The 24,880-nt window shown below is 38.7% G+C and overlaps 1 protein-coding gene across 2 annotated transcripts in view; it reads left to right on the forward strand.

Annotated features, from left to right (window-relative positions):
- Positions 1–24,880, forward strand: part of TMEM117 (transmembrane protein 117) — a 231,681-nt gene that overhangs the window by 134,291 nt on the left and 72,510 nt on the right. For both annotated transcript variants that reach the window (XM_054178050.1, XM_054178049.1), the window contains exon 5: positions 16,950–17,047. In XM_054178050.1, coding sequence (XP_054034025.1) covers positions 16,950–17,047 — 98 coding nt within the window. The remainder of the gene's footprint in view (positions 1–16,949; positions 17,048–24,880) is intronic.

A 24,880-nucleotide genomic window follows, 5' to 3' on the forward strand; every position in this document is an offset into this window, starting at 1 on the left:
TTATGCAAAACACTGATTAAAATGCTTAATCAAGTAAGCTGAGATGACAAACAAGACCAGCTGTAGAGCAAAGATTGTACCATATCAGCTGTGCACACAGTATGGCTCAGCCTTGAGAAATGTCCACAGGAGAAGTAATAATTCACCAAAAATTGTTGTTCAAAAGGGAATCTGATAAAAAAATCTGCTATACACCATGTTGATAAAGCTGCATTTTTAAGTTTATACCCTCTGAACTTTTAAGAAAAGCAACTTTCCCTTTCATGTAAAGTTGGTCTCCTTGAGATTTTTCTCCTTTGTTCTTAAAGAATCTATTAGTTTTCTCTACAGTGTGTCTTATGAATATGTATAAGGTAAAAGTACGTTTTAATGAGTGACCATTAGCTGACTTCATATGGTTTTGCATGTAGACATTAGATACAGAATAAATATGTCAAACAAATGACAAAAGCTGTGTAACCATGAGCTAATGTTATTTGCTTTCTTTCAAATGGTATAAATCCTGCTTCCCTATGGGATAAATGTTTGCAGAGGGATAGCGGTGCAGATGAAGCCAGGAAAGAAAACCTAGGAAAAAGATCTTAGTTCTTTCTTTGTGTAAGAGAAACTCAGTTTCAAATGAAAGTACAGCATAAGCACAGACTTTGTGCTATAGATGGTTGATAGTGTTTTCAAGTGTGCTTAGAAGTGGAATAAATTTCCTTGCATTCTCTTTGAATATTCTGTTTGCCCAGAGATTGTGGCATTCTTTCACTGCTATTGAACTAAACCAACAAAACTACAAAGTTCTCTTTGTGCTCAGAAACTAAGCATTTTGGTTGAAGAGTGCTATTTGCCATAACCAAGGAGAAAGCAATGGGTTGGACACGATGATCTCAAAGGTCTCTTCCAACCTGGTCTATTCTATTCTATTCTATTCTATTCTATTCTATTCTATTCTATTCTATTCTATTCTATTCTAATGTTACTAGTAATCAGTTTTAAGCATCCTTGACTTTTCAGCCTTCAAACCTGGTATCTACTTACTGTCAGAGAGGCTGTGGAACATCTTTCAGCACAAGTCCGGAAGGAAGTGTAAAATGCTGTCCCTAGTGTTACAGCAGTTTCTCTCAGCTCTCATCTTGCTGTACCTCCTTTTCCAAATTATCCTCTAGCAACCAAGCTAGTACTTCATCAGCCATTATCCCCTGTGTATCATCAATAGTCTTCCCAAACAAGGATCAGTATGAAACTGATCCTTGTATGAATCGTTGTACCCATTAATGTTTAATAAACAACTTTCCCCTTTGGGGAAAAAAAAACCCAAAAAACCCAAAACCCAACCCAAACCCAATGTTCTTAGTTGTTAAAAACTGTGATATTTTGTCTTGACTCTGCAGTAGCAAGAATTTTATCTGAAAGCCAAAATGTAGAGTTTTGTGTGACTGCAAGAGTGTCTTATCTTCCTCTTCATTTCAAAGTAACACATTTGGTGTTAAGTCTTTGAAAACACAAACCTTAAAACCTCAGTGCAAATGAAAGTAAATGTAATAATACTGTCTTTCTTAATTTTGTATATCTGAGCTGAGCCAATCACATCTTTTTAAGGGAACAGTACTATCACTGTGCTTGAAACCCTAAAGGCCTCTGCGATTATGATTCTTTAACAGAGACAGCTTAAGCAATGATCTCAATTTTCTGAATAATGAATCCCAAAAGTTCCCTATTCAGGGAATAGGGATATGCTTCATATTGTGCTGTTCTTTAAGCGCTGAGACTATCTTGCACAAGCCCAATACAGTTTAAGAGTAATCATAGTTTCTTTGCTTTCTGAAAAGAGACTGCATTCCTCTTGTGCATTTTAATGAGTATTTTAAAATTTTAATTATAATTTGAGGTGTTAAAAATTGATTGCCTGAATGTTCTGAAGGAAAACAATCTGACACAAAAAAATGGTTGGCTGACTTTTTCAAAGTGAAATACCTGTTATTCAGAATAACAAGTGGCTTCGCAACAGAGTCTGGAGATTTTACTCCCTTGAAATGGAACTGGTCCTAGCCACCTTCTGCTGAGTATTTTGAGGGTAAACTCTTTATTCTGGAAGTAAGTCCAAAAGGAATTGTTTGGGTTGGTTTTTTTTTTAAAGACATTGAAAAACCCTTATGATGACAAGTGCAGAACTGCACAGGAAATGTGAGCATTAGTTGTGGGCATCGCTGATGAATTATGTTCTCTGTGTGGCTTTAGCTTCTGTATAAAAGAGTAATTAAAAACAATTAAGGATGTTGCCCATAAATCTGGCAGAGGACCAGGAGCTGAGCAGAAGATTCTTTTAGTTGTCTAATGTCCTATAATATGATAAAGAAAATACTGTGAAGAACTGTGGGAAGGGTTTTGAGAGTGCTTCATGAATTCATTTTCAAGTTAGTATTTTTAGAAACTATGAGAAACTTTTGTGCAGAATTGTTCTCATTCTCTAATTAGAGTGAAAATATAGTTGTATAGCTGTGTTTGCTATGAGTGCAGTACAGAAAAGGCCATGTAAAGGAAGTTTCAAGTTTCCATTTACTTATTTTGAAGCTACAGTTTCACTGTGCCAGTCATTGTAAAGACATAAAATGCATTGAATGCATTCTGAGCTGTCAGTACATAATAGCTCAGAATCAACTGGAAAAGCACAGTGTCAGCAGCGTGGAGATGGGTTTCATTTAATTAGGCTTTTTGCTCTGGTAAGAGGAAGCAGATGGGCGTCTTAGCAGAGTGGCCTTCATGTGTGCCATGGGTTGCTGGGGACCTCACAGTGTTCAGACGTGAGGCTATGTTCCCCTATGGCTTATGTGCCTAGATGTGAGATAGTGGTGGAAGATAGAGGGTAAATGTTAGAGCTTGAAATCATATCCTGCATTTTTATTTGAACAGATTAATTAACTTCTACTAGGTTCTGCATGATGCAGGCACCAACAGAGGTTTTTGAAGGATGTAGTTAGGATAGTTATATTTACTCCAATTAACATTTGCTCTAGGACTAGAACACTTTGTGCAAACTGAAAACAATCCCCAATAATCAAGTGGCAAAATGCACCTATTATATCTCACATTTACTCAGCCTTCTCCACAAGAAGATACTTCCTCAATAGTCACTAAGAGGAAGTTAAATAGAGAAGAAAACAACATTCTCCCAAATTATTCAATAGTAATACACCGTTGTCAGCAATTACTGTTGCAAATGGTTCTTTCACTCCCTTGCCTGCCATCGAATGGCTTCAACACTATCTCCTCACTGCAGGTGTTGCCTTTACATTTGTTAGTCTTCTGTCACCCACTAGCTCACCAAATGTAAGTATTAGTGGGAAAGGGAAAGGCAGATGAAAAGGCACCAATGTGTTGTCATTTATAGAAACCAATTTTTTTTTCCTAAAGAGCAAGTTCTTCAAACTTACAACTCTCAGACCAACAAATGATGACCTTCTGGCACATCAAAACATAGACTACAGAGAACAAGTTGCTTTGACAGTTTACAAGTCTGAATGTGAGTCTCTGAGGGCATCATGATACAAAAAGAAATGATGCCTCTGCCCAAGAGTAATATTTAATGACCCATGCAGAAAGCTGCCTGCATCCGTTTCAGCCATGAATACATGCAAGTCTTACCAAGAAAACCCTTAGAGATGCTGATAGAGGAGAGGCCTGAAATTAAACTCTTATCAGTAGAAACCTTTGTCTTTGAATACATCTTGCATGGGACTCCTTTGTGTCTTGAGAACTGCATTTTACTTTCTTTAATTACATGCCTGATCTGGTGGCATGCTCCACAGCAGGCACTTCGGTAAGCTATTTGCAATGTCCAGGACAGCTGTCTTTGGAGACATAAATACTCCACAACTCTTGGCAATCTAGCCAGAACAGTTTTGCACTTGTGTTGTATTGAGCCACATGAAACAAGAATTGTTACCAGCTTTTTATTGCTGATAGTGACCTTCCTGAGCTCTGTGTGCTTTAAGAGATCAGTTAGTTGAACTTGTCTGTGACAGGCACATTCAGACATCAAAATTTTGCTAGGCTAAGATCATCTCAGAGAAAGAATCACACCTTAATTACTATGTGTCTCCATTTAGTAGTTTCAAATACGCCAAAATGAAAACTCCTGTGTTTATGTGAAGTGTCTATATGGATGGGAGCCTGGAACCTCTATGTTGCTGTAACTTGCAGGTAAACAGGGGAAAGCTCACATTCCTGCAATCACAGAATCACCAAGGTTGGAAGAGACCTCAAAGATCATCAAGCCCAACCTGTCACCACAGACCTCATGACTAAACCATGGTACCAAGTGCCACATCCAGTCCCCTCTTGAACACCTCCAGGGATGGTGACTCCACCACCTCCCTGGTCAGCCCATTCTAAAGGCTGGGTTCCACCCTAACTTAAAAACTACTGCTTACATTTTGCATAAAAATTCTCTTTCAGCTTAAACACATTTTGAACCTTCTGTCCTTTCCACTAAGGTAGCAGAGGCTACCTATATGTTAATCACAGACTGGCTCATTTTTTTCTTCAGTGCTTTGCCTCGTAGCTAGGTGTACAAGATTCACAGGATGAAAGAAAGGATAACTTGTGAAAGAATGATGATTCTCTAACTACATAAGACAGGGACTCCTGAGACTGATTCTTAGCCTAGGCACTTACACTCTTTGCATTAAAGTCAATGGCTGAAGCTTATAATGCTGGTTAAACTTAAAGCACTAAAAATGGACTCTCCCATTTGAGTGCTTTTAGCAAAAGTCTGCTGTACCAAAGTAAAATAACGCATCTTTGGCATCTTCTCTAGAGAACTCTACATTTTTAATCTATAAAATACAGAAACATATCCTGTGGGAACCTGAGTCAAGCACCTAGTCAAGTACCTCTGCTGTATCTGGTATTTTCATTTGCCGACTCTGTTCACTGGATTGGATCACCACTTTGATTACAAAAATTTCTTCCCTTCCAGGACTTGCTCAAGGAACTTGGATTCTCTAAGTTTGTCTGAGTCAGAAGGATATTGAGACACTTGAATGTGTCCAGAGATGGGCAACGAGGCTGGTAAGAGGTCTCGAGCACAAGCCTTATGAGGAGAGGCTGAGGAGTTGTTTAGCCTGGAGAAGAGGAAGCTCAGGGGAGACCTTATTGCCACCTACAACTACCTGAAAGGAGGTTATGGCCAGTTGGGGCTTGGTCTCTTCTCACAGGCAACCAGCACCAGAACAAGAGGACACAGTCTCAAGCTGCACCAGGGGAAGTTTAGGCTTGAGATGAGGAGAAAGTTCTCCACAGAAAGAGTAATTGGCCATTGGAATGTGCTGCCCAGGGAGGTGGTGGAGTCACCATCCTGGGAGGAGTTCAGAAAGGGACTGGATGTGGCACTTGAAGCCACAACTGAGTTAGTCATGAGGTGTTGGGTGGTAGGTTGGACTTAATGATCTCTGAGGTCTTTTCCAGCCTTATTGATTCTATGATTCTAATTAAATAAGTACAGTAAAGGAAAAAGTCTAATTTTTAGGCATGGGATATTTGAATGTGGCCCTTTGCCTAGGAGAAACCCCCATGCCTTATAAGCCATAAGCATTTCATTAACTGAGCTAATGGCACTTTGATGAGAAACACTAAGAATTGTAGGAATCTAGGCTGGAATTAATGTTAACAAACTTCCAGTGCCACCAGTGTGAAAATCCAAGCGAGTCTTGTTTTAGAGTAAAAAGAAATGGGTACATCTTTATGACAGAACCTATTTTAAAATTAATTGCACCCCAGAAATGCCTTTTTCTCTTCACTGACTCTAAATAGAATCTTCACTGGTCTGGATGTATAAGGCATATGTGCACCAAGCATGGCATGATTTCTGTCTCTGGCCTTTTACCAAAACCACCATACTCCTTAACTGAGTAAAGCAAGCTGTTGGAACTGAGTCAAATGCCTTAAATAAGAATCACGATCTGGCTATGTCTCATCCTTTGCCTGTAAGACGTGATACTACTCAGATGCTTCTGCATTTGTAACACTAATGAGGGAAGTAGTAATGTAAGAAGAAAAAAAAAAAGTCTTCTGGAACACAGTATCAGTGGTTACATAAACAGGCAGTGCTTGCCACATGGCAGACAATACATTTTATTGTACATATACAGTAATTTGTGTGCACATTAGGGACTTGAAACATGGTAGGTAATGAGATGGCAGTGCATAGGATTTTTTTTTGCAGAAGCCTTACTTCAGTTGTGCAGGTGTTCCTAAGCTGTGTCAAGGAATACCCAGTTAAATATTCTCCTTTTTTGTTTGTTTTAGAGATTCTTAAAAAAAACCACAACAACCCAACAAAAATCCAACCAACCAAACCAAACAAATGGAAACAAGCAACCCTCCCCCAGATTTATTCAGGAGTTATTTCTGCTGCTATTGAAATACAAAGTATTTTTTCTGAAATTACTTTAATAGACCTTGAGTACTGTGTCCAGTTCTGGGCCCCTCAGTTTAAGAAGGACATCGAGACACTTCAACGTGTCCAGAGAAGGGCAACAAGTCTGGTGAGAGGCCTTGAGCACAAGCCCTATGAGGAGAGCCTGAGGGAGCTGGGATTGTTTAGCCTGGAGAAGAGAAGGATCAGGGGTGACCTCATTGCCCTCTACAACTACCTGAAAGGTGGTTGTAGACAGGAAGGGGTTGGTCTCTTCTCCCAGGCAACCAGCACCAGAACAAGGGGACACAGTCTCAAGCTGTGCCAGGGGAGGTTTAGACTCGAGGTGAGGAAAAAGTTCTTCACAGAGTGAGTCATTCGTCATTGGGATGTGCTGCCCAGGGAGGTGGTGGAGTCTCCGTCCCTGGAGGTGTTCAAGGGGAGATTGGATGTGGCACTTGGTGCCATGGTCTAGTTGTGAGGTCTGTTGGGACAGGTTGAACTTGATGATCCTTGGGGTCTCTTCCAACCTTGGTTATACTGTGATACTGTGACATTGTAAAAAGCTGATTTCACTCTAACTCACCTTTTAATATGTAAAGAAGTTTTTCACCACATATTGATTGTGGGCTAGACACTGGCTTTATGGAACTTTCTGTCCTAACTTGATTTGGAAATTGAAGTGCTGACAGGGGTGACTTTTCTACAGTTGAGCCTAAAGTGTATTGTATATTTAGTTGTTCTTGTCTTGATGTTGAGTTGTTATCCCTACATGGACTGTGATTTATGGCAGAAACTGCCTTGGTAATATCCAGATCCTAAATCAAGATCTGCTGGATTAAAATAAAAAATAAAAACGCTTTCTGCTTCCTCACTAGGTGAAGAAATAAATTCTCATGGATCAGTGAAGATGGCAGTAGTTAATATAAGAACCCTCAATGTTTGTACAAAAGAAGTCATGTAACTGTTTTTGTTGGAAATTCAGATGTAAGACTGTTCATGTGTACAAATGCTGTGGATTGAGGGGATAATACCTCACAAGAGCAGCACTCTGGAAATATTTTATCAGTAAGAAATGTACAAATGCACATGACAGTTCCAGAGGCTGCTGCAGAAGCAACAAAAGTGAACCACAGCATTATTTATCAGCCATGCTGATTACTAGATCTTGCCAGTGAATTACTGTTCTTTTTCAGAATTAACCTGTTGTTAAAACAGTACTTGTTGGTAAGACAAGAACAAATCACAGATTCACAGATTGCATTGGGTTGCAAGGGACCCTCAGAGGTCATCTTCTCCAAGCCTTCTGCAGTAAGCAGGGGCACCTCCAACTAGATCAGGCTGCCCAGGGCCACGTCAAGTGTGATCTTGAGGGCCTCTAGGGATGGGGCCTCCAGATATTTTACCACTTTCATTGTAAAGAATTTCCTCCTTATGTCTAACTGAAATCTACCCTGCTCCAGTTTCAAATCATTGCTCCTTTTCCTATCACTACAAAGCCCTTCTGAACAGTCCTTCCCCAGCCTCCCTGTAGGTCCCCTTCAGATACTGAAATGTGGCTACAAAGTCTGCCTGGAGTCTTCTCCTCCCCAGGCTGAACAGCTGCAGTCCTTTCAGCCTGTCTTCATAGGATCACCTTTGTGGCCCTCCTCTGGACCCACTCCAGTAGGTCCATGTCTGTCTTGTGTTGGGGGCCCCAGAGCTGGAAACAGTACTCTTAAGTGAGGTTTCACCAGAGCAGAGTAGAATGGCACAGTCACCAGAAAGCTGGCCACACTTCTTTCTGATTCAGCCCAGGATGCAATTGGCCTTCTGGGCTGCAAGTGCCTATTGATGGCTCATGTCCAGCCTTTAATCCACCAGTGCCCCCAAGTCCTTTTATCCAGGGCTACTCTTAATTTCATCATCACCCAGCCTGTATTGATATCCAGGATTTCCCCAACCTAGGTGCAGGACCTTGCACTTTGTTTTATTGAACCTCATGAGATTCTCCTCAACTCACCACTCCATCCTGTCCAGATCACTCTGGATGTTATCCTGTCCTTCAGTCTTAACTGCACCATTCACCTTGGTGTCATCAGGAAACTTGCTGAGGGTGCACTCAATCTCTCTGACTGCAACCAAGCACCCCATCAAGTCTCCTCCTGAACACCTCCAGTGATGGTGACTCCACCACCTCCCTGGGCACCCCATTCCAATGGGCAATCACTCTGTGTAGAACTTCCTCCTAACCTCCAGCCTAAACCTCCCCTGGCGCAGCCTGAGACTGTGTCCTCTTGTTCTGGTACTGGCCGCCTGGGAGAAGAGACCAACCTCTGCCTGTCTACAACCTCACTTAAGGTAGCTGTAGACAGCAATAAGATCACCCCTGAGTCTCCTCCAGGCTAAGCAACCCCAGCTCCCTCAGTCTCTCCTCATAGGGCTTGTGTTCCAAGCCCCTCACCAACTTTGTTGCCCTTCTCTGGACACGCTCCAGCAAGTCAACATCCTTCCTAAACTGAGGGGCCCAGAACTGGACACAGTACTCGAAGTGCGGCCTAACCAGTGCAGTGTACAGGGGCAGAATGACCTCCCTGCTCAGCAGAGTGGATGAAAATAAGTTAACAGCTATTTCTGAAGGATGTGTAACAAAGTTTTCAGCACTTCTGCTGAACTGCCAAATTTCATAATTGGATTTCATAAATAAAGAAGACATTTAATATTATCATCATTTAAGCCGTGGGAGACAGTTTTCTCCCTGATGTCCAGATAGAGAAGCATGTAAGCATTTTCCATATAGGTTACTTTTGTACATCAAGTGACCAGCTCTGCATTTTTTATTATCTCAAGAAAACTAAGACAAAAATGATTGATGGAAGCTTTTAATAACTGAATACTAAATGTTACCCTGGTGTGGCACATGATTATCATGATATAGTACAGTACTTGAAGACGGAGTTGTGATAAAGAATTGATGTGTAGTTAGTGGAACAGCTATATATAGCTTATCTCTAAAAGCATATAACAGCAAAGCAGAGAGTGTATGCACTCAGTGATATGTATTAGCTCTCATTGAATTACACTCTGACTTCAGGATACATATTTACTTTAACCTGATTTAGTGTGTACTGTTCATAAACACATAAGTCGTACTGAGTCTTTGCAGAAGGCATCATTGGGTTCTTTTGATGAGGAACTTTGTGCTGCATAAAACTGAGCAATGTGCATGCAACTGCCCTGGGAAAGTGTTCAGACCTGCCCTGATGCTGAAAACATTTAAGACTTTGTGATACTCATTCTAATCAATTCAATTTCTTAGTTGCAGGACCAGAAAATAGGACTTGTGTACAGAGTTTGAGGAGAGTGGAAAACTGCTGTTTACAGAAATACAGAGAATCCTAGAATGATTTGAGTTGGAAAGGACCCTTAAAGATCACCTAGTCCAGTCTCCTCCAGCCATGGACAGGGATATCTTCCACTGTATCAGACTGGTTAAAATCCAACTTGACCTCCAACTCTTTCTATCATGGGCCATACCCACAACTTCTCTGGACAGCTCTTAGGAGTCCTCTTTGTGTATTGAAAGGCAGCAATAAGGTATCCATGGAATAAGTATTTGGATGTATTAGTGGATGAAAAATCGGCCATAAGCCAACAATATGCTCTTGCAGCACAGAAAGCCAATTGCATTGTGGGCTGCATAAAAGAAAAAACAATATAGCTAGTAGGTTCAGGGAGGTAATTCTCCCCCTCTTGTTTGTTCTGGTGAAATTCAGCCTGGAGTACTGTGTCCAGCTCTGGGCCCCCAGTACAGGATGGACACAGACTTGTTGAAGCAGGTCCAGAGGAGGGCCACAAATTAACTATTTAAAGGCTGAGTTTCAAATTAATTTTGTGCTGCTTATGAAGAGGCTTATCTTATGATTAAAATATAAAAGATATTTTGAAACTGTAAAATATTAAAAATGTTAACCTTATAATCCCTGAGTCATGTACTTGACTTGAGATAGATATATCTGTTTTGCCAAATGCAGCTACTCAAGCTACTCCATCTCCCAGCAATGTGTTGTCCTCCTGACTGAGTAGTTGCATGTAACAACTTTTTTACTGATATAATATATTGGAGTCCTACTCTCCATTAGGCCTTTTTTTTCACTTTAGTATATCAAAATAATTAAAATGATTGGAGAGTTTATAATTTGGTTTGTATTTCCATGCTTTTCTCATGTATCTTGGCTTTTTCTACAATCTGCTAAATTCTGGAGGGCTACTCTTACCTTGTTTTGATGATTTATCAAAGTGTGAATAAAGCAATCAATATTCTTCACCAAGGGCTGATCTCTAATTAATGGCATGGCATGGAATACATCATGCCCCAGAAAGCTTATCCAGAGTCCATTTCTCTTTCAAGATGCTGTTTCTGCAGGTTCTTATGTAAATAACTGGTACTATGAAACTATCTGATGCACTTTCATACTTTTAGGTTTCTAAAATGCAATTTGGCAGATGAAAACAGCTTGGCCAGCAGCCCATGCCACATTAGTTTTCCAGGAATGGTCAGTTTGCACTTTGAAAATGACAGCATACTTCTACTAGTGAAGAATTAGGAAGATACTTTGAAAGCATGAAAAAGTATTAGGTCTCCTTTTCTTTTCTTTTCTTTTCTTTTCTTTTCTTTTTTCTTTTCTTTTCTTTTCTTTTCTTTTCTTTTCTTTTCTTTTCTTTTCTTTTCTTTTCTTTTCTTTTCTTTTCTTTTCTTTTCTTTTCTTTTCTTTTCTTTTTTTTTCTTTTCTTTTCTTTTCTTTTTTCTTTTCTTTTCTTTTCCTTTCTTTTCCTTTCTTTTCCTTTCTTTTCCTTTCTTTTCCTTTCTTTTCTTTTCTTTCCTTTTCTTTTCTTTTCTTTTCCTTTCTTTTCCTTTCTTTTTTCTTTTCTTTTTTCTTTTTTTTTTTTTTTTTTTTTTTTTTTTTTTTTTCCTTTTTCTTTTCTTTTCTTTTCTTTTCTTTTCTTTTCTTTTCTTTTCTTTTCTTTTCTTTTCTTTTCTTGTCTTTTCTTTTCTTTTCTTTTCTTTTCTTTTCTTTTCTTTTTTCTTTTCTTTTCTTTTCTCTTCTTTTCTTTTATCTTCTTTTCTTTTCTCTTCTTTTCTCTTCCTTTCTCTTCCTTTCTCTTCTTTTCTTTTTTATTTTCTCTTCTTTTCTTTTTTCTTTTCTCTTCTTTTGTTTTCTAGTTTCACTTCTAGTTAGCTTATAAACAGAACAGACACTTAGCCTTACCTGAAACTCCCAGTGCAGACAGAGCCTCTTCTGGGGAGAACCCTGTGATTCACAACATAGCATAGTTTGACATGACTGTCTAGGGAAGAGAGAGCTAAAATAAGTGCTGAGCATCATGAGCAATATGCTCAAAGAGCAACTACATTTCAGGAGTAAATGATCCATAAAGTGTCTTACTGTTCCACTTAGCATATCTCAGGTATCTTGGGTACCTTATTATTTTGTTGAGATTTTTGTCTTCTGCTGTTGTTACTTGCACTGAGAATGTCTTTGAATCCTGAGCTCTTTCTCCTGTGTGAAATAACATAATTTTTCAAAATATAAGTAAATCAGATCATGAGGAATAATTTATTTTTCTATAACAAAAATTGTGAATTATATAGATTAATTCATAGAATGATTTGGTTTGGAAGGGACCTTAAGGATCATCTAGCTTCCCTGCCATGGGTAAGACACCTTTCACTGTACCAGGTTGCTTAAAGCCTCATCAGGCCTGACCTTGAACACCTCCAGGCAGGGGTAGTCTCCCTGGGCAATGTGTTCCAGTGTCTCAACACCCTTACTGTAATGAATCTCTCTCTAATATCTAGTCTAAATCTGCCCTCTTCAAGCTTCAATCCATTCCCCCTCTTGTCCTATCACTACAAGCCCTTGTAAAAAGTCCTTTCCTGGCTTGCTTGTAGGCACCTTTCAGGTACTGGAAGGCTGCTATAACATCTCCTGGGAGCCGCCTTTTCTCCAGCCTGAACAGCCTGTCCCCACAGGGGAGGTGCTCCAGTCCTCTGACTATTTTTGTGGCACTCCTCTGAAACTGCTCCAGCAGTTCAAAGTCCTTCTTATGCTGGGGGTACCAGAACTGGACGCAGTACTCCAGGTGAGGTTTCATGAGAGCAGAATAGAAGGGGTAGAATCACTTCCCTCACCCAGCTCATCACTCTTCTTGTGTTGCAGCCCAGGACATGGTTGGCCTTCTGGGCTGCAAGCACACATTGCCAACTCATGTTAAGTTATTCACCATCTGACATCCCCAAGTGCTTCTCCTCAGAACTCTCCCAAGCCACTACTCCCACAGCCTATATTTGTGCTTGAGATTGCCCCAACCCTGGTGTAGGAACTTGCACTTGGCCTTGTTGGACTTCATGAGCTTGGGCCCACCTCTCAAGCCTGTCCAAGGCTCTCTGAATGTCATCCCTTCTCTCCAGCATGTCAAAGCAGACCACGTGGTTTGTTGTCATCCAGAAACTTGCTGAGGGTGCCTCAATCCCACTGTCCATATCACCAACAATGACGTTAAACAACACTGGTCCAAGTACCAACCTTTGAGAGATGCTACTTGTCGCTGGTCTCCATTTGGACACTCAGCCACTGACCACAACTGTCTGAGTGCTGCCACCCAGTGAATTACATATTCAGTGAGTGATAAATCCCTCAAGTCCATGCTTTTCCAATTTGGTGACTAGGATGTCATGTGGGACAGTGTCAAATCCTTTACACATGTCCAGGTAGAAAACATCAGTTGCTCTTCCCTTATCCACTGGTGCTGTAACTCATGGAAAGCTACCAGGTTCATCAGGCATGATTTGCCTTTGGTGAAGCCATGTTGATTAATTTAATAATAATAATACTCCTTTTAAAAAGCAGTATGAGTTATCTTAATAATATGAATAGTCATTAAGTCCTATTTTTATTTAGCAAATTGAAATTTTAGATTCTGTAATATATACAAGGTATACTAATTTTTATGAAAGTATTTCATTATGGCATGTGTGTATTATGCAGTTTTGTTTGGGCACTTTAATAGAGTGTAACCATTGCTCTTGTGAGACTAAATAAAGTGAAGGAGTATGCAGTCATTATATGTGAGGGCCATTCCTTTCTGAATTGAAGCAGTGTAATTAATTGATTAAAGTATATCACATCTCTTAGTTCAAGAAAAAGGCACATTACTTAATTACTTTGTAAGTGGCTTTCCCCGTTTTATCTTGATTATGTAGGGCGCATGCATACATAGAATTACTAAAGTGATGAATTATTTTTTGTTCCTGACTGTCTGCAGTGCTTTCAAATATAGTCCAGTAAAAAAAAAAAAGAAAAGAGTGAAGTGTCTGCTGGCAAGCAATTACACTGTGAAATATAAAGAGAGAGGGGGGAACAAAATACCCACTCACGTGTCTCTTTATACTGAGTTGTGCAAATTAAATTAAAATGTATGTATTTTTCTTTCTCTAAAAGCATCATTCTAACAGCAGCAATGAGTTTTTGATGTTCCTATCTAAAACTTATTTGTACTATGACAGTGTTGAGTGCTTTTCTCCAGCGAGGCATTTTCCACAGTGACTGTCCTTGACCAAACCAGAAAATGAATTTGATTTCTCTAATGCAAAAGGTAATTGGATTTCTCTTTATGGAATGCATCCCTTTAATGACTGTCTCTGATTCAGCCAATTTAGCTGCAACCGACCTGACATTGATCTGGTGATATGACTTTAAATAAATGCCAAAGCTGGGAGATGAAAGACCAGCTGTCTGATATCAGAAAGAACATTTCCTGACTCGTCTTGCCATTTTCCTCAGAAAATGTCTGCTTCTTGAATGTCATTCTGACGAAACGTGCAACTCTTGTAATTGGTCAGAGAGTAGCAAATTGCATCCTTCTATCAAATAGCCTGGAGAAGGGGAGGCTCAGGAGAGACCTTAGTGCTGTCCACAACTACCTGAAAGGAAGTTGTAGCCAGGTGGGGATTGTCTCTTCTCCCAGGCAACCAGCAACAGAACAAGAGGACACAGTCTCAAGCTGCACCAGGGGAGGTTTAGGCTGGAGGTTAGGAAGAAGTTCTTCATACAAAGAGTGATTGGCCATTGGAATGGGCTGCCCAGGGAGGTGGTGGAATCACCATCACTGGAGCTGTTTAGGAAGAGACTGGATGGGGTGCTTGGTGCCATGGTTTAGTTGATTAGATTGTGTTGGATGATAGGTTGGACTCGATGATCTCAAAGGTCTTTTCCAACCTGGTCTGGTCTATTCTATTCTATTCTATTCTATTCTATTCTATTCTATTCTATTCTATTCTATTCTATCAGTGTTTCTGAGAAAGTGCCTGGAGAAAATATTTTGAAAATTGAATAAAATCTCCCCAAATATCTGTTCTTCTTTGGAAGTATTCATTACTATGTAACCTCTTCCTAATGGAAAAAGGTATTACTAAAGTAGTGGATTAAATCTTCACAGAAAGATTTGTTGTTCAGAATTAAATATTTGTCATAATATTTGTTTAGATAATAGGGATCATGTGAAAAAGTGTCATAGTATGCTTATTTGATATTTACTTGCAGAAAACAATTAGTAAATATGGTATTTCAGGGTAAAAATCTCTTCAGGCTCGATTGAATGGAATCATAAAACCTTAGAATGTGCTTTTCAATTTATTTAATATCCTCATTACCCTTCAGACCTCATCCTTCAGGCTAATATGCCAAGCACTTTTAAATCCTAACCTGTACACTGCACTGGTTAGGCCGCACCTTGAGTCCTATGTCCAGTTCTGGGCTCCTCAGTTTAGGAAGGATGATGACTTGCTGGAGCGTGTCCAGAGAAGGGCGACAAGGTTGGTGAGGGGCTTGGAGCACAAGCCCTATGAGGAGAGATTGAGGGAGCTGGGGTTGCTTAGCCTGGAGAGGAGGAGACTCAGGGGTGACCTTATTGCTCTCTACAACTACCTGAAAGGGGGTTGTAGTCAGGCAGAGGTTGGTCTCTTCTCCCAGGCAGCCAGTACCAGAACAAGAGGACACAGTCTTAGGCTGGGCCAGGGGAGGTTTAGGCTGGAGGTTAGGAGGAAGTTTTACACAGAGAGAGTGATTGGCCATTGGAATGGTCTGCCCGAGGAGGTGGTGGGGTCGCCGTCGCTGGGGGTGTTCAGGGCGAGGCTTGACAGGATGCTTGGTTGTATGGTTTAGTTGATTAGGTGGTGTTGAATGATAGGTTGGACACGATGATCTTGAAGGTCTCTTCCAACCTGGTCTATTCTATTCTATTCTATTCTATTCTATTCTATTCTATTCTATTCTATTCTATCTAATTGGACTTGGAACCAAAATTTAGAAGCTGACTGTAGTTTGTGTGTAGTCTTAATTTAGGCATGGGCCATGTGGGGGTTTTTTTGGTAAACACTTTTAATGTCATTGATTGCAAGTGATACTTCACATTCTGGATAGTAAACTGAATTTGAAAATCTCTGTATATCCAAATTAATATAGTAGAAAAGAAAACCTAGAAATCTCAACTTCAGTTTAAAGGTACTTCCTTCTCAAATCTTATTAAGAGTTATTTTCAGGCTAATCAAAACAGTAATTTTTCCACCGTGCACTGATACTAATGATACACTGTAAGAATTTGGTTTAATTACCTGTATTCTGAAGCAGGTGCTCACCCCTATTTCCTTTGTCTGTTCAATTATTTCTTAATCTTTATATACAGGAAGGTTTTCTACTCTTCTGTATCTTTTGCAGAATGGAATTGATTAGTTTACTGTAATGTAAGTTTTGGTGCTTTTCAGTACAGTTAATATGAAGTAAATGGATATGAAACCACAGCTTCCCAAAGGTGGAAGTGCCTGAAGGGTATTCACCTCCCTCATTGGGCTGAAAGTAATTTTTACTACTTTTGTGTTCCACCCAGAAGTAGTGCATGCATATGAGTCTCTGGACAGAGAAATAGATGGTCTCTTTAGATAGGAATTATGAAAATGAGAATAAATATTTCATACTTTTTAAATTTTGTGACAGTTTTAAGGGATTTTCATGTCTCTAGTCCCATGTGTACTTTTCTTACTGATATGTGGAAGCAAGAGGAGACTATAAATGGCATATAGTGCTGATTTCACAGACTTGCACTCTCTGGCTGCAGTTCTGAGTTCAGGAGTGAAAATTCTGCTGATGCGGCTCACAGAGAAGTGGGTCCCCTCTCCAAGGCTTGACAGGAAAGCTTTCTAGCCATAGGGGAACATAGTTGATACACCTTAGTTTTCTGTAACTTTTAGACTAGTTTTGTATCTTTGGATCTCCACAGGTGTCCTTGTTTCTCAAGAAGTTATGTGCACTTCTAGGGGGAGTGTATGTAGACCAATATACTTTATTTTGACTGTCTGTAACACCTGAGATACAACTTTTCTACTGTCTGTTGAAAATACCAGAGCTGAAGCAAGCATGTCATACATAAAAGAAAGTGTTTGTGAAGTCCATGTTAGCACTTTTTTTGGTAATGTTAGTTTAAGTGTGTATTATTTCTTCTTTCCCTGCAGGTAACTGACATGATGCTTCAGGACAAACCCTACCCAGACTGGGGAAAGTCTGCCAGAGCTTTCTGGAAGAAAGGAAACGTTAGGATCACTTTATTCTGGTAGGAAAACAGTAAACCCAAATTATTTTAAATGAACCTTTTATGGAACATCCAAAAATAGAGCTTCTAATTGTCTGTGGTAGTAAGAAACAGAATGTATGGCTGGAATTAAGTGAAACTTAATGTAACAGAAAATTAAACATTGCAAAAGCTGTACGTGTGGGAACAAATAGTTGGTGTTAAAATATGATTTTAAATTAATGTATCCTGTTTCTTCAGATTCTGTTTTCTTTGTAGTATATTTTTATTGTATTTTATTATATTTAATACCTGCAAAATTTTTGCTGCATGTGATAATGTTTAACAGTTCCATTGCCACTCCTTGTAATTAAGGAAAATAGATATGTGTCCTTTTCTGGCCCTGAAATTAATTTCAGCAATTCTTTGAATTAACTACACGAATGGCATTTCAAAAGGTGACTCAGCCTCTTCCAGGTAAATTGTAACTATTGAAATGGAAAAAAAATTATAGCAGAAAAAAATGGAAATTGTATAGCCTGTATGATCTGAAGACCTTAAAATTGGACATGAAAGAAACTACAAAGATTTTTTTCAACTGTTTCAGAAGTAGAAAACCTCATGAAAATATCAGCAGACCTGCTGATTCTGAAAGAGTAGATTTGAAAGGGGTTGTTACAGAGAAGCTGAAAGACTTATTTACACGGGTTCTGCTACAGAAATGGAATGAAATAGCTATGCTTATAAAGCAGTAAAAGTGAGATATTATATTAAATTAAGGCAATTAAAGGCAATAATGAGAGAAATTTAAAGACCAAGAAGAATGCAGAATCAGATGGCTGGTTGGCTACAAACAAGGTTTTGTAGCTGTGCTGATGAAGATTTCACTAGCAATTAGTTGCATATTGAAAAACTTAAAATTTGGATGTTGTCTTGTTTTTTATGTGTTGGGGTTTTGTTTTGTTTTGTTTTGTTTTGTTTTGTTTTTTCCCCCAAGAAACTAGGATAATCCTACTGATCTGTAAGTCTAAGTTCAGTATTAGCTAAATGGATTGAATGCATCATCAATAATAGAATCATGAGCAAAACTCTAATTTTTGCTAGAAGAAGTCAGCGTAGCTTTACTGAGGGATATGCTTTCTCTGATCTGCCAGAACTCTTTGAACATGTCATCAAAATTATGTATGAGAAAGGAATGCTGGATCTAATTTATTTGGACTTTAAAAAGGCTTTTGACAACGTTCCTTACTGAAGACAATTAAGGCGACTAGTAAGCTCAGTGAACTGTGCTGAACATTTAGGGATCATCTGAGAAATGAGCAGTGAAGGATATGAATAAAATAATATTTTTCAGCTATCTTCACAAGACAAGGGAGTCACATTATTTAATGCTGGAAGTAATGTTTGTTATTTGTGTACATCCTATGTATTAGCGACATGATGAAATTTGAAGATGAAGTGAATAATTTGACAAACGTTAGCATGGGAGAAGGATCTTAGAAAGCAAAGTTAAAAAATAATAATTGAAAAGTTTGAGTTGGTGGGGATGGGCTTGAACATCTCCTTGTCATTGTGGGACAGAGAGAGGGACATACTGTCTCAGTGTGGTAGATTGGGAAAATACAAAGCAGCTGAATAAGGAAATGCTCAGATAGGTACGAAGTGGGCTAGGAATAATTACAGTGTCATTTGGTTAAGTCAGCACAAAACTCAGTCTAGAACGTCATTGATTTTTTTTACCCTTGTCTGAAGAATAGCCTTGTCTGAAAGAGTGGAAAGGAGATCAGTTAAGAGTGAAGAAGCAACTTAATTACAGAAAAAGACTGGAAGAATGCAAGGAGATGTATTAGGGAGATTTCCAATTTACATACCAAACAGGGAAAACAATAAAACACTATTAAAAGCAGTTAAATACTGTTCAAGACATGTTTTTGAATTCTTGAAGTCTGAAGTGTTCTAATCCAGAATTTCATTCAAAAATATTTGCATGGACCATTAAAAAATTACAGTTAATTTCATACACAATTGTCATACTAAAAAGTATGCTTACTGGGGATTTTAAACTGTAAAGAGGGACGTAAGTGCTTTTACTTTTAGCTTTAAGCAGTGAAATCAAATTGCCCTAGTCAACAGTGTACATTCTGTAGAGTCAGTTCTTTAGGTTGTGCATGTTAGATCCCCAGTAAAAGTAGACCTTTTTTTTTCCTTAATGAGTAGAAAAATAGGGGGAGAAATTGACATGTTGATAGCATTATGCATAATAACATGAGATATTTGTATTTCATTTGTTGTTGCTTAGCAGTGTGATGTGAGTAGCCCCATTTCTGAACTGTCCTAAACAAAGGATCCTGAATAGAATAGAATAGAATAGAATAGAATAGAATAGAATAGAATAGAATAGAATAGAATAGAATAGAATAGACCAGGTTGGAAAAGACCTTTGAGATCATTGAGTCCAACCTATCATCCAACACTCTCTAATCAACTAAACCATGGCACCAAGCGCCCCCATCCAGTCTCATCTGTAGTATGTCCTACACAGATACTGGTATGTCAAAATCAATTTAATCAGGACACTTCCTAGTGGCACACCTGCTTAGCATAAATAGTGTAATACAGCACACTGTATTTTAATTATTCCAAATATAAATATGTGTTGCATAGTTTAAATTGCTTGATGAAATGAAATTTTTAGATACATAGTGGACTCTTTGCTTCAGTCTTTACTCCTAAGACCAGCGAGAGACCTGGGGCTTTTTAGACTGAGAGAAGGTCTAATAAATGTATATAAATATATGAGGACTGGGTGTCAAGAAAGAAACGACATCCTCTTCTTACTTGTGCCCTGTGATACAACAAGGGGCAATGGATGTAAACATGAGGAAGAACTTCTTTACTGTAAGTGTCATGGAGCTCTGGAACAGGCTCCCCAGACAGGTTATGGAGTCTCCTCTTTCTCTGGAGACTTTCAAGACCTCTCTGGCTGTGTTCCTGTGTGACCTGCACTAGATTATATAGTCCTGCTCTGGCAGAGGGGTTGGACTCAAAGATCTCCAAAGGTCCATTCCAAACCCTACCATCCTGTGATATTGTGATCCTGAGACTCGTTTTTCTGTAAACTTAGCTGTTATATTCAGGTTTAATTTGTAAACTCAGAAAATGTCTATGAACATACCAGAGAGACAGGGATTGTTGCGGGTCTGAAGGCACTGTCTGCTTGCTTATAATAGTTGATACATCACCGCTTTCTGTTTCTCATTTAGAAATGTTCTCAGCTCCCTGATGCAACTACTTAGAAAAGGTTTTGATTTAGCTTTTCACCTCTTGTTCAAATCACTCCCTGGAAACATGGTCTGCAACTGGTTGATGGTTGCTTCTCAGGATTCTGGCTGCCTTTTGAATGTTTTCACAATATAATTCTTCCATACACAGCTCAGCTGGCTCACAAATATCTGTTTACTGTTTGTCTAGCCGATCACTAGGGAGTTGATGGAAGTACTTTCTACTTTTTTTTACAGTGAGAGGCTGTTTTTTGTTGTTGTTGTTGGGTTTGGGGTTTGGTTGATGTTTATGTTGCTTTGTTTTGTTTTGCTTTTGCAAAAAGGTCTCTATTTTAGTCATTTTCAGCAATGCTCATGGCTAATTCCACCATCCGGAGGCATCTTTGTGTAACACTCTTACAGCCTGTGTTACATAACAACACTAAACACACACTTCAATTTAAGAAAGTGTTCTGTCAGGATGGTGTTTAGAAAGCAATAAAGTGTCTGGAACCCTGCTGAAATTACTGGGATGGTGCAAACACGTTTGTGGGTTACAAAAGAAAGATACTCACAGGGTGTCAAACGTCAACACCACCTGGCAGCCAGATGAGGCTGTAGCAGGGAAATGGCTGTGTCCTCAGCTCTGCAAAGTTACATGAACTGGAATTGACTGGTTTATGGGTTTGGTTTTTTTATAATATGTTGATAGTTTGGCTCTTTTAGGAGAGGCAAATTATGTGTGATATGAGAGGAATGACATGTGAAAGATGCAACAAGAAAAAAAAATAATGTTAAATTAAGCCAGATAGATATCGGACAGTGCTGATAACAAGCAACTAGCTAGTGCTAAGTTAAATAAATAGGGACAGTATAGAAAAGTATTTATCTCTCATATTGGATATTAGAGGAAGCAGAGACGAGTACAGTGTGAGCAGACTGATTATTTTGCACTTATTTGTTTTTTTATTCCTAGAGAACATGGGTAAGTCCAACCTACACAAAAGTCTCTTTTCATAAGGATTGACTTTAATAAGGGAAACACTTGTTAAGACAGAAAACACTTGTTAAGACAGTACTGCAAATGGAAGACAATAATGCTAAGAGAGTTCATGAAAAAGTACTTAAAACTAATTTAGTAAATAGTTATGGGGCATCTATTTTTACAATGCTTATAATATTTTTCCAGGTGAACAAACCTGCTCAATATTGAGCTTTCTAGATGGTACACAGAGGTTTGCTGAGAGCATTGCACTCTTACAGAGCTGCACAGAAGTGAGCTCTCACAAGTGGTACTTACAGGTGGTGGTGGCCGCAGTATGTATGTGCCATGTTAATGTACGTCTCTGCTACCAAGGCCTGTGGTTAACTTCTGTCTAGCATGTGCCTGAAATCAGTGTCTCCCCATTACAGTGTATTGCACAGTGGCCTGCCATAACCTGTGAAGAATCAAACACAGTATATAGAATAAAATCACCAGGACATCTCTGGGCTGTGTACCCAGGCAAGAGCCAAGTACTCTCTCTTGGCAAACTACTCTAGTATTAATTGCCCTCAAAACTTCCTATCAGAGGATAGAGGAGATTATAATGAGCAAGGCATAAATAATTCTTCAAGAAGACTTTTAGCTATAGGGGGAAAACAGAACAACAAAAAGAATTTAGTTTACTGGAGGAGAGGAAAAGAGCTGTTAAGGTCACTGTAACCAGAGAAGAGACAACTGATATTCAAAGGCAGATTATCAAAATGGGGAAGTATAGAGATAACAGTGGCTTGTGCAGCTGAATATTGATTGCAGGCAAGGTGACAGAATAATGTGTACAAGCTGAATGTTTGAATATGCAAGTAGCAGACTGGAATCCATTTCCATGGTGTCCCTGGCTAGACATTCATTGTATATGTACACAATGATCAGTATTCATTTGTGCTATATGTCTTTGACATAGGACTCTTGTCTGAAGTAATGCAAAGCACATACCAAGATGGAGAACAAATTAATAGGAAGAATTGCAAATTTGTCATTTCTTATATTTGTTGTGTTTAACTTTGCAAACTAAACAATCTTCTTCTAGTATGCATTTCTCTAAGCTCTCTTTAGATTTCTTTAATGAAAAAAAAAGCCCTGCATATGCTGAGAAATGTATGTTAGTGATGATGGTACTTTGATTCAGCAAGTTAGTAGTAGAGGTTTAAAAGCTTTTGTTCAAATTAATTGCTACAGAGTACTAATTCATGTACATATGTTTATAGATGATTATGTTAAGCATGGGTTTATGTAGGATTCTTAACTGGACAGTATTTTCTATGCTGCAAATAAAGGAAGCTTCCTTATGAGAGAGATAGCCACATCTCCCACACAGAAACGGAGCATGTTTATTTGAAGACTTACATTTTCTTATATGCACCTATTTGAGTATGTTGATAAGTTGTATTTCCATTTTCTATGCTTTTAGAGTTAAGGTGATAAACACACTCTGAACAATTAGGTTCTTTTCACATACATGAATATAGCTCATGTATTTGTTTCAAAAGACAGCTTCTTAAAACAGCCATTCTTTTGTCCACCTAAATTATATACTAAGCCAAAGAAAACAAACCTTTTATTAACTTTGAGTAAAGGTTTTTGTGATGCAGTCCCATAAAAACAACTTCATGAAACAGTAACATAATTATGTCTTTTATATACATGTATACAAATATATTATGCTTTCCCTGTTGTGGAGGGGTTAAAGCTCATCCGTTCACTCTTTTGTATTTAAGCAATCTATCTTGTGATAAAATACTCACTACTGAATGGAAACCTGGAATCATCTAGAAGGTGAGGCAGATTACCTGGTAAATAATATATAAATAGTATAAAACATAAAATTATCTGACTATATTATTGCTCTGAGAAAAATCTATATTCTTATGCTATAACCAAAGTTAATAACTTAATTAATATAAGCAAGGCAATAAATAAGTTGCTTCCTATTTCCTGTTTGTCTCCATGCAAAATATTCACTAAGGTCGTGCACAGAGGATTTATATTGAGTAATCTGGCTATTAATCTGGGCAGGCACTATTAAATATATTCTGAGAGGATAAAACTGTCCATGAGTAGTAATTGTTACATTAATTCTGGCAGTCAACAAGTATGATTGCAATTTATCACCAGGCAACTAATTTATTTATTTAATTTCTGTTCTGGGTATTGTTAGTGAACTGTGCTGTAAGACTGCAACTGGTTAATGTGAAAAACAAATGTTGGAAATAAGTTATCTTAATCTAGATCATTGAAGTTTCTTTCATGCACATGGTAGTTGGTTAAGGTTCTTAATTTGGTTTTGGTTTTGCTTAACCATCCTCTACTGTATTTGAATGTATTGTGTAGATATTAAGGTATTGTGTTATTGAAAATATTCACACAGAGGAGTTTTGCTCAAATTTATGTTTGCTTCTATACAAACCCTCTGGTTTGTATCCTAAAAATGCTTTCTCGTTTCAATAGAAAAGTGCTTTTACTGTTTATAGTATGGGAAAGGTAAAGTGGTCAAGACTCACTGGTATGGTTGAAGTTTAACACCCAAATGAGTCAGAATGGTTTGGGGGGGCCCATTTTCTTATGCCTTTTCCCTTCTCTTGTTCATGAATATGAAAATGTCAGTATTTCAGGGTACTCCCATAAATCTCTTCTCCCCAATGAGCACTGTTTTCAGCTGGAGGCATTACTCAGTCCACCTATACAACTCTGCTGCCTCCCCACTGATTTTCAGCACAATCACTCCAGTTACTGGCAGAACACATCTGTTCTTTTTCTTCTTCCCTTCCTCCTCCTCTCTGGAATAGCAGTAGGCCAAAACACTGTCAGTGTGTGCAAAAGCAAGAAGGAAAGGGCAAGGCAGACCTGGGACTCTAAGCCAGCTGTGAAGTAATCAGCTTCCAAGATACCATTTGCTGCCATAACTTTATGGCCTGTCATAACCTTTCCCTGGCTTTTTGAGGAAAAGCCCAGGAGGTGAGAGCATCTTGGAAAATGCAGTCCACAGACCACTCAGGTGGCCACATGGAGCATGTTATTCATGGCCTAGTAATGCAGTGCATGACAGGTAGATGCTTTGCATGGCATTACTTATATATAAGCAGAGAGAATGTATCCATATGTGAGAGAGTGTGTGTGAAAGTCTTCCATCTGTCTCACCTATCAAGGAAGAAATTAATATATTGCTCATGCCAGACTATGTTTGGAAAGGCTGTATCATGCATTTCCCCCTACTCTGTGATAGAAAGAATAGTGAAACAAATCATTCCTCATCTCACTTTTCTTCTCAGAAGGAAAGGCATTTTAGGGAGACAAAATCAAGTTTATGGAGCTCTGACATCTCAGATTCAAAAATGATTGGGAGATCACTTTAGCATGAAGACTAGTTTTGTTATTTGTTTGGTTCAAGCTGCATGGAGGCTCCCACAGATCAAAGAAAAACATATAGATTCTTACTTAGAGAAGGCTTGGCTCACATACAAGTGGCAGCTTTCCCCTCATATGAATGTATGACACATACATTCACATCCACATCCACACAAAGGATCGTGGAAATGCTTCAGTTGGAAAAGGCCTCTAAGACTATTGAGTCCA

Source organism: Dryobates pubescens, chromosome Z (assembly GCF_014839835.1).
Source record: "Dryobates pubescens isolate bDryPub1 chromosome Z, bDryPub1.pri, whole genome shotgun sequence".
Classification (NCBI taxonomy): Eukaryota; Metazoa; Chordata; class Aves; order Piciformes; family Picidae; genus Dryobates; species Dryobates pubescens.